Here is a 10283-nt window from a genome sequence, read left to right on the forward strand (position 1 = left end):
CTGGCAAAAAGCAACTGCGTTTTCCTCCAAAATAAATTATCCCCCTAAACTAATCTTTTTCTCCTCAGTAAGAAAGTACAGCCAGAGAAATGTTCATAATCCTGCAACAAACTAGGTCAAGCAGATTTTCCTGTGTATTAAACTCCTATCAGAACACTGCAAGTTCATTCCTGCCCGTACATGTTGTGATAGAACTGAGAAAACTTCCCGTGCAATTCCTATTTGTCATATTGGTTTTCTAGTTTTGTTTTTTTTTGGTTTATTTTTTTCTAATTTTGAATTGTGAGCAGTCAGTAGATTGAGATAATAACATACTACGTATGAGATAATTACATACAAGCAAAGTCTTTGCTGCTGTTGTGTTGTTTTGTTTTCAGGCAAGACCTTGGTTGTTGGTTGGCAAAAGGGAATTAATAATTTTAAGTGGAAGCTGAGAGTCTGTTGTATTGTTGTTTTCAGCATGTTACTTTCTTTAATACTGTGGCCTGTGGTCACAGGACTGGGGCACTGGTCATGAAGCCCAACCCCAGAGGCTGTGAAGGTCAGTGGCAAGCCTGACTTTGATGTCTTTTTCTCACCTGTGAGATGTATCAGACCAATCCACGGCAAACAGGAGCATCTCCTGATGCAATGGGGCAGTCTGTTTGTCCTGCTCTCTGGGGACTGGATTTTTCCTTCTAGGAAAGCTGCTTCAGGTATCGCTGCTCTACGTAAGTGAAAGCTACTGCGTTCGGGATGCATGTAACAGCTTGCAAAATTGGGCCTTAGTAGTAAGAGTGAAACCAGCTAATTTGACAATGCCCCCCAGGGATCCGTTGCTTATTACTTCCCAGCTGTGTCCAGGACGTTCTCGCTGCTTTCCAAGTAGTGGAGATGTCATGTCACACTCCCTGGCCAGTGGCGTTTGTAAGGATGTAAGGAATGGTTTTCAGACAGGGCTGATCTGAGATGGAGCAGTCCCAGCGAGGAAAGCTCACGTGTTTCAACGTCAAGCCTATGACTACATCACTCTCCCCTACAATCAATTTAGTAATAATCAGTTAGCGGTGTAACCTCCAGGCCCGAGGTTGTCCTTCCCTTTCCCTTCGACACCTTTGAGGTTTCTATATTGAAGAAGTCAGGAAAAATCTGTTCTAAAACTGATTCTGCAGGGGGACAGACTAGGCCACCTCTCTAGGTCTTTACAGGCACTCATTTTCTCTGAGAGCATCCTGGAATTCAGCACATCTATCCCACTGCTATCCCTGCCGTTGGAAACCATTTGATAAGCCTGAAAAGGAGACAGTGACACTTGAAAACTTGAAACAGCATCCAAAGAGCACAAGTAGGGGTCCCAATTCCTTTGTAGGTGAAGCTCATTGAGATCATCAGTGCTGAACTCCGCCCAGAGCACCAGACAAGCCTGCAGCAGATTCCCAGGCACACCGGGTTCGTGTACAAACCGATCAGGTGACAACCCCCTCATACTGGGTACAGGGGAAGAAAGCTTAAAACGCTTTGATTTTGCACTTGGAAGAGATGTTCACCATGCAAGAGGTTGCATCAAATTCTGAAAAATGCGTGAAAGCTCTGAGTAGACAATTCTGGCAGAGAACTGTAGTAGTAGAAATTCTCTGGGCTTCATAAAGAAAACCTGCAGGGTATTAAGTAAAATATATGGCCTCTCTGTGGCAGTGTAATAAATGCTGTATTTTCAGTGCTTTCTCCCTCGCACGATCCCTCTCCTCAAAGCAGAAGGAGCAGTAATTCTCATCAGAACGATGCACCTTCAGGAAGGTGCTTAAAGGTCATAGTAGGACACGCAGCACAAGATCGCGTCTGTCAGTCGAGGTCTGATCGGTCACAGGGAGAAGGAGTAGAAGACAAAGAGGAAGGAAGAAGTTAGGCTGGGTGTAGCCGGCGTCCTCCCAGGGTTCCTCCCCTCTCCGAAGCAGCTGGCGGCTGCAGTAGCTAACTGCAGTAGCCAGTGCCTGGCAGGACGGGCTTCAGTGTCATCCCGCAGCTCTGGGCACAGCAAAAACCCACGGAAGAGCTGTGCCACTGAAACAAATTAGTTTGTGCGTGGAAAAACCCCGCTGAGCGGGATGACAGGCACAGATCTTCCTCGTAAAAACATTCACTCGTAGCAGCCAAGAAGGGGAAGGAAGCAGGTCGGGGGACGCTCCCTGTAAAACCACAGCCAGGAACCGCTGTTTCCCAGTGAGCTGAAATGGAGAAATCGGCAAGGAAAGCAGCACAGGTATACCTGCACCCTTTCCAGTATCAAACCACAGCCATTCTTACAGAGAGCTTGAGCAAACACGAGCAAATTTCATTACTACCACACAAATCACCACACTAGGACTTCAGAGGATGAAAAACATTGGCATTGCCTCCTGTAATTCCTCCCTGCAGCACGCACAGGTCAGGAAGGGTTAGTTGCTTAAGTGACAGCCATTTTGAGGTCCGAGGATCAAAGTTTCAACTGCCCTCTCCCTTGGCTGCTGTGAAGGGCGTTTTCTCTCAGTACACCAGAGGGAGATAAAATAGTTTTTCCTACTTGGATTTCACCCATCTGCCCTCTCAGAAGTACTTGCCGTGCTTTGTCCAGTGACTCATAACCAACATAGCAGCAGCAGCTAGCGCCTTTTTTTTTTTCCACAACTTAATTACGCTGGCAAAGCTTTACAGTGCAGTGCTCCAGGGTCCCTCTCCTGACTCTACCTGCGGAGACTTGGCATGGGAAGATCATCACATGTACGCTACCTACTCGTGGCGACAGCCAAGTGCCGCTGTAGAAGTCACTGGAAGTTGCCTGCTGGAATAGTTTCCTAGCATGTGGCAGTTTATAAAAGCAACATTTACTGTCCTCCCAAGCTGACATTCTTCTGGGTACACCAGAGATCACATTCAGTTCTCCAAAAATACTACTTTCGTCATAAAATGTTTTGGTTTTTATTCTCATCAAGGAGATTCCTGTCCTGGCATTTCAGCTGCCACCAGAACAGACACTGAACATGAAGAGACCATCCTGGCACTGATCTCGGGGTGCCAAGAAGAACAACAGGACACGCAGCGTGTTTTTTGTTAGAGGTTCTGTGTTAACCCTGTGCATGTCACATGAAATCCAAGTATAGAGAAGCTTTTTATTGTTGTTGTGCCTGGATCCTGGAAATCTGAAGCAGCAATGAACTCAGGGATGTTTTAGATGTTTACAAAAATTATAACTAACTCTGAAATTACATTGCTGGACTAATTTAGACTTGCTCTCCATCCAAATGGTTTTGTATATTGTGGAACTGATTAGACAGATGCCCCCAAATAAACTTTTTTATTGCTGGATAGGACTTTCCTTAATAATTGAGACAGCGATAGTACAGAGGTGAATTTCAATTAGTGTCAGGTAAATTCAGCTGTCACGTACTATTTAATAGATGGGAGGAGTACCAAAACCAAGCATCCCCATTCAAACAAGCTTACCAATTTCTGACTACTTTGAGAGTAAAGTCCCATGGCTTGCTCATAAAATTCATAGAAACATAGAATCATTAAGGCTGGAAAAGACCTTCAAGATCATCTGGTCCAACCAAAAACCAAAGCTTTGTCAGAGCTACTTAAAGCACAGCTGTCTGAATCCAGTAGCATTTGTGTGGTTATAATAATAAACAAAAAAACATTTAAAACAAACAGTTTTAATAATTTCTGTATAACAAATAATTAATCAAATAGGCCAAATCCCATGTCGTCATCAGATTCTTCAGATTCCTCCTTCTTCTCTTCTTTCTTCTCCTCAGCTGAAGAAGAGAAGACAAGACAATGGTCAGTATTTGTATTTTTGCAGAGACTTTCAAGCAACATTTTGGTGTTCTCAGCTTCCACGTTAGTGGTACTTCAGCCTCCACAGTTCACCTTCACAACTGCCATCCCCTTCCAACAGGGAAATACAAACAGTGCAGGGACACAGACACTGATACCAAGGGGATGCCCTTTACACAGTAAAGCCTGTCTGATTTTCAGTTCTAAGACAGAACAAACTTAAGCTGAATAAAAGAGAGCCAACATTTCTCATTGCCCATGGCAAAAATAACCTTTTAGTTCACATTTCAATCACACAGCAAATTGCCAAAGTGGGAAGACCTTGAAATTTGGACTTCAGCACTAGAATTTTAACAGGGAAAAGGGAGCCGCCCTGTAACAACCCCTCTCCATCCATACTCACCGGCAGCAGGGGCAGCACCTGCAGCAGGAGCAGCAGAGACCCCTCCAGCAGAGACTGCCACAGCTCCCCCAGCTGGCATGCTGGCAAGCTTGCCATTGCCTGAATGGGACAGAAGAGAAAGGATTTAAATGCTCATCGTAAGCACAGGCAGGCAAGAAGAGGAAAAAAAAATGAGTGCAAGAAAAATTAGGTTGCAGATCACAGACCGAACGGTCACCGTTAATGAGAGGAGCATGAAGCTGCACCTGTAAGAAAGTATAAACTAACAAAGAAACCTCACAAAAATAATCCCTAATGAAAGCTTACCCAACATCAGCCCATTAATAAGCTTTGTGCTGTATACAGTCCCCCCCTCAAACACACAAGTAGTCTTTTTTTTTTTTAAAGGGTACAGAAAACCGAGGGCATGACTGGGGCCAAACAGGGGAGAAGACATTTATGGCAAAGAGTACAGCATTTTAACCAAATTTTCCAACACCCTATGAAACCTATTGCGTCTCCTCTGAGATTGGCAAACTCACTTCTGATTTACGCTCGTCTTCAGCACGTTAGCGAGCTCTCTGGCATCTGCTTGTCACATACCAAGGCTCCCTTGGCACTCAGAGGTCACGTACACAGTACATTTGCCTGTATTCCAATTTCTGGGAATCCATTTCTAAATAATTCCTTGTTACTTCAAGCTCTAATAAGCTTGCCAAGTAAACAAACATGTTTCATATACATGTCAATATGTTCTAGGAAAACAATTTATTTTAAGAAAAAGCCTTACATAAAGAGAGACCTTAAATGTGTTGTAAGCACACGCATAATGGCTCTCTTAGGCCTTCAGACCACACGGACAGAAATGTCCTGTTACCACTCAAAACAGCGACGCCAGGCAAAGTGCTGGCAACCTTTAAGCCAATATATGCCTAAGAGTTCCCTTGTGCCTAAGTATTTGCAAAAATAGAAGTCAGTTATATCAAGACCTTTGCACTACCTCAGCTCTGCGTTATTTTAGCCCTCTGACACAGTCAAGCAATGTTGTAAGTCCCAGCTTCAGTGCGAGCCAGCAGGTAAGAGCACAGAGTCAGCGCCCAGAGTCCTGCCTTCACGAAAAGGAAGTGCCAGACGTGGGGAGCTCCGGCAGAGAGCCGCGCTGGAGATGCTTGCGTTAATCACTGAGGGTGTAACTGTGCCTTTAAAGTCAATTGGCACTTAATTACATTTAACAGTCTCTTCTTCCTATTTTACATAATTAGTGTTTAACAAGTGGGTAAACGCAAAGAAAATGTATTATAAGAGTATGGAAGGAGAGCTAATTCCTTCTTCATTCAGCATGTCCAGAAAACTACGTCACGAGCAAACTACCAGTAAGCTCAGACACATTTAAGTCTTCCAGTTTAATGTGGTCCACAAGCGAAACCCAGCAGGTACTGGCACCAACCTGCGAGGAATTAGAATGGACCTGCTGGATTTCAGCCATTTCGACAGGGATCCAGCATGGAAGTCCTCAACTGCACGAGGAAACCGATGAATAAGCGGGGAGTTGGCGGCAATTCTGTGCTCTCAAGTTCCTGAAGTATCAGAGGCAATTATCTGTGACACTCAGAGAGTGTACTTACCCTGAGCAATGACATCCTCGATGTTTTTTCCATTCAGCTCACTAATAACCTGTAAATTAGATTTAAAATGTTAATAGCTTCAAAACAGCATGAGTACGAGCTACATTTAAACAAGCACTGATTAATCACAACACGCAACGCCTCCATCCTGCTGCTCGCACAGCTCCCACATTCCTTATTTCTCAGGGGAAGGAAGAGGACACTGAAACAAGAACTCCATCTACATCTTTCCTATTTTTCTGTAAAAGCCTTTTCGTGAAATCTGTTACGATAAATTCGTAACGAATCCACGGGCCTTACAAAAGGCAGGATACACAGACGTGGTGGAGCCAGCTGGGAAACCCCACTAACGGGGTGTTAGTCGCTGAGGGACTGTTAGCATCTCTTGCTTAACGTCCACGGGGAGCCTCTGAGGCACTGGGCACCAAACCAGCAACCGCAGGGTCCTGTTCCTAGCATTACCAAATGTTAGAGCCACGCTGGTTACTGTATCCTTAGGACACAGAGTCCCAACTCCAGATTTACTACCGCCGTTGTATAAGCAGGGATGAGGAAAGCAACACACGAAAAATACAAGTTGCTAAAGCATGCAAATACTTGTAATAAAAAAAGGAGTATGCCACAGATCCTCCTAGTGAGTTCCTGCATTAGGGGTCAGCGCTGAACGCTGCAGTCAGCGAAGGGAGGTTTTCAGTGTGCACCTTCTGCTGATGCAGCGTGCAGCCTGCCAAATGCCGTGCCTGTACACTTTCTTCATCTACAGGGTGCTTTTAAGACTCCACTAGATCTGCACTCGCAAGAGATACAGCCAGCGCAAACAGAATAAATTAATCATGATCAACACAAATTTCAAAGATGCTTTCTAGATAATGGAGATCAGAGAACCCAACGAGTTCATAGAAGGATTAAAGAGATGTAAGCAGGCCGAGGCTGAAGGCCCTGATGTTTCGCAGGAGTGCCACAAGTTCAAGCCGATATCCCTAACCGTGTAAGGATGCTCTTGGCTGATTCAACTCGTCACTGGGTTGGGCCAATGGAAAAACAGTTTCCAGCTGGGAGAGTAACTGTTCTTCCTCCATCTCTCCAGAAACACCACACGGATGTACAGGGCAGATGCTAAGACTTCCCCCAGCCACCCCCACGGCCATTTCTTCTTCATTCCCCAAGGGCTGGAAGTCTGCTACATCACAACAAACATTCCCAGTAAGACACCCTCTTAAAAAGACTATTTTTCAACATAATCATTCCAGCATTTATTTCTAAAGTTTCCCTACATATTATTGAAGATCTCTATTGTCCACGTTAAAATTTACCCATGTTTCCTGGTGAAGGTACAAAAGCTTCCTTGCAGCACGCTAAGTAAGGATTTATTGCTGCGTACCAGGCCTTCGGAAGTGTTCACTTTCAATCATAAATTGACCAAGAGCCAAAATTAAATGCTTAAGTGCAAGCTACACCTTATGTCAGAATAGAACAAGCTTTCAGTAAATACGTATCTGTAGCTGCTACCCCACCGAACGTTATTAGATTTAATAGTCAGAAGGCATCAACAACTGACAGAGGCACTTCCAGATGACAGAAGTTAAACCAGAAAGCCAGGCTTCTACAGAAATGTTGCACAAAGCAGCTCTGAGTAGCTAAGCAGTGCTTTGGAAATCACGCATGTGATTATCTGTGAGATCCCAAAAAAAAAGGCAGACCCTATTGACAGCAAGGGAAACACAAGGGTACTAAAGACCAGGGAGCAGCTCCAGGGTTTGACCAGAGTCAGCGGCCTGGAAGGGCCCTCAAGGCCCACCTAGTTGCGGCTGACACAACGAGGACAAACTACAGAAGGCGGTAACGCCGCAAGCCGAAGGGGCTGCCGGGGCGCAGCTACGCGTCTCCGAAAGGAGAAGGCAACACCACCTTGTTCAGGCGCTCATCGTCCGTCTCGATGCCGACGCTGTCGAGGATCTTCTTCAGGTCCTTGGACGTGGGCGCCTCGTTGCCGCCGAGGACGGCGAGCAGGTAGGCCGCGACGTAACGCATCCTGCAACACGCACAGCCTTAACGCGCCGAACTCGGGCAAGCGCCCCATACACGCCCCCCTTCCCCCCCCCGGTACTTGTTTCTCCCCCACCTATTTAAACGCAACGCACCGGAGGCCGCGCTTCCACCTCCCCTCGACCTCCCCCCCGGCAGGCCCAGGCGCACATGGCCGCCGCCGCCGCCATCGCCCCCCCCCCCCCCGCGCCCCGAGTGGACTCGCCCAGGCCCCGCCCCAGCCCCCCGCGGCCGCCAGCCGGGCCCAGCCGGGCGCGTCCATTGCCGCGGGGCCCCGGGGGGGGCCGGGGCAGCCCCGCGCTCACTTTGCGGGAGCGGGACCCGGGACGTGCGCTCGCCGCTGCAGCCCGGCGGAGAAAGGGAAAAGGCGGCCCCTCGGCGACGCCTTCTTCCCGTCACCCCTCAACAAGGCGCGCTGCCATTGGGCCAGGCCGGAGGGAAGCGGGGAATAGCCAATGCAGGGGCGCGGGCGGTGAGGCGAGGGAGGGTGGAGGCGCATGCGCAGAGCGCTCGGGGGCACGGCGGGTTGCGCACCCCCCCTCCCGGGGCGGGCGCTGAGGGGACGCTGAGGGCCCCCCCCCCAGGGTGCGTGTGGGGGGTCGGTGCTCACAGTGTGCGTGTCACCGCCGGCAGTGGTCACAGACACCTCCAAACCACCGGGTCCTGCCCTCCCCCTGCCACCAGTGTCACCCACCAAACCATGTCCCCCAGCACCACGTCCAACCTCTCCTTGGACACCCACAGGGACGGTGACTCCACCTCCTCCCTGGGCAACCCGTCCCAATGCCTGACTGCTCTTTCTGAGAAGAAATGTCTCCTCATTTCCAGCCTGAACCTCCCCTGGCGCAACTTGAGGCCTTTCTCTCTAGTCCTGTCACTGGTTATCTGCGAGAGGAGGCCGACCCCCAGCTCCCCACACCTTCCTCTCAGGCAGTTGCAGAGAGCAATGAGGTCTGCCCTGAGCCTCCTCTTCCCCAGACTAAACAACCCCAGTTCCCTCAGCCGCTCCTCACAGGACTTGTGTCCCAGGCCCTTCACCAGCTTCACAGCCCTGCTCTGGACACGCTCCAGGGCCTCGGTGTCCTTCTTGTAGTGAGGGGCCCAAAGCTGAACACAGCACTCGAGGTGCGGCCTCACCAGAGCCGAGTACAGGGGGACGATCACTTCCCTGGCCCTGCTGGCTGCACTAGTCCTGACACAAGCCAGGATGCCACTGGTCTTCTTGGCCACCTGGGCACACTGCTGGCTCGTGTTCAGGCGAGCATCAACCAGCACCCCCAGATCCTTTCCCCCTGCACAGCTTTGCAGCCGCTCTGCCCCAAGCCTGTAGCACTGCATGGGGTTGGTGTGGCCAAAGTTCGGGACCCGGCACTTGGCCATGTTGAACCTCATCCCGTTGGCCTCTGCCCATCGACCCATCCTGCCCAGGTCCCTCTGAGGGGCCTTCCTACCCTCCGGCAGATCGACACTGCCCCCAGCTTGGTGTCATCTGCAAACCTACTGGGGGCACACTCAGTTTCCTCATCCAAGTCACCAATAAAGATATCAAAGAGGATATACAGATATTAAAGAGGATAACTATCACATCCTTCTGGTAGTTCTGGCGCTGCCAGGCTCCCAGCTTTACAGCTCAAGAAGTGCTGGGAGCTGTCTGATAAATCAAAATGCGCTGCTGCCTAGTGAATTAAATAGCACCGCAGCTGGCATGCGGGGCACTTACTCCCCTGGGGAGAGCAGTTTTCCCGCAGGGCACCGCACAGCTTGTGTTCAGCTTCAGAAAGAGGCGCTGGAGCGTGGGGACTTGGCTTCTTGCGGGGCATCTCGCAGCAGCCCTGCAGTGTTGAGACGCCAGCTGGAAACCTGTCCTTACGGACAACGACATGAAGAGCACAACAAGCACCGCAACCCCCCAGCTGCAGTTTCCCTGCAGGCTTGCGTTTTGGCACAGCTGTATCGCAAAGCGGAGCCACGTGGGCCCCGACTGCGGTGTTGGGCTGCATCCAGCCTCCCGCTTGCATCCCCAGAGCCGCCTGCCCCTCGCCCTGCTGCATCCGGCACCTCCTCCGGCTCGGCCCGCCCCGGCAGCAGCAGGGCTCGGAGCAAACTTTGCAGGAAGTGCCGGGGCTGAGCCGAGCCGTGCCGGGCTTGGCCGAGCCACACAAGGGTGGCCGGGCTTTTGGGACGCGGGTTTTGTGTGCCAGGGACGGGGCGCAGGGGTGAGACGAGCGCGGGCGTGCTCAGCGGGACACACAGCGCCTTCGGCCTGGCCTCTCAGCTGGGGGAACCGCTGGGGGCCCGGGGGGCTCGGGGCCCTGCAGGGTGTGGGTTGGGGGGTCCTGGGGCTGCCGGAGCTGGCGCAGGGCGGGTGAGGATAGCCTGGGGCGAGCGGGTGTGCGTGCACCATTCTGTGTGCACACGTGCGTGCCTGTGTGCTT

The 10283-nt window shown here is 50.2% G+C and overlaps 1 protein-coding gene across 1 annotated transcript; it reads right to left on the reverse strand.

Moving 5' to 3' along the window:
* Window positions 1–3655: 3655 nt before the first annotated feature.
* On the reverse strand, window positions 3656–8312 carry RPLP2 (ribosomal protein lateral stalk subunit P2). The gene is made up of 5 exons (XM_083839604.1): window positions 8154–8312; window positions 7711–7834; window positions 5803–5851; window positions 4199–4297; window positions 3656–3773 (listed from the first exon to the last, which is right to left on the reverse strand). Exons 2-5 carry the CDS (start codon window positions 7831–7833, stop codon window positions 3697–3699), a joined length of 348 nt encoding a protein of 115 aa, XP_083695730.1. The 5' UTR covers window position 7834; window positions 8154–8312; the 3' UTR covers window positions 3656–3696.
* Between the last annotated feature and the right edge of the window lie 1971 nt (window positions 8313–10283).

The sequence above is a fragment of the Anser anser genome (assembly GCF_964211835.1).
Source record: "Anser anser genome assembly, chromosome: 5".
NCBI lineage: Eukaryota > Metazoa > Chordata > Aves > Anseriformes > Anatidae > Anser > Anser anser.

Bases quoted from the DNA above. Each gene is read 5' to 3' on its own strand.
- RPLP2 (XM_083839604.1), bottom strand. From the start codon at position 7,833: ATGCGTTACGTCGCGGCCTACCTGCTCGCCGTCCTCGGCGGCAACGAG. The intron at 5,852-7,710 runs GTGGTGTTGCCT...TCTAATTTACAG, and splicing joins ACGATGAGCGCCTGAACAAG to GTTATTAGTGAGCTGAATGG. The intron at 3,774-4,198 runs GTGAGTATGGAT...TCTCTTCTTCAG, and splicing joins AGGTGCTGCCCCTGCTGCCG to CTGAGGAGAAGAAAGAAGAG.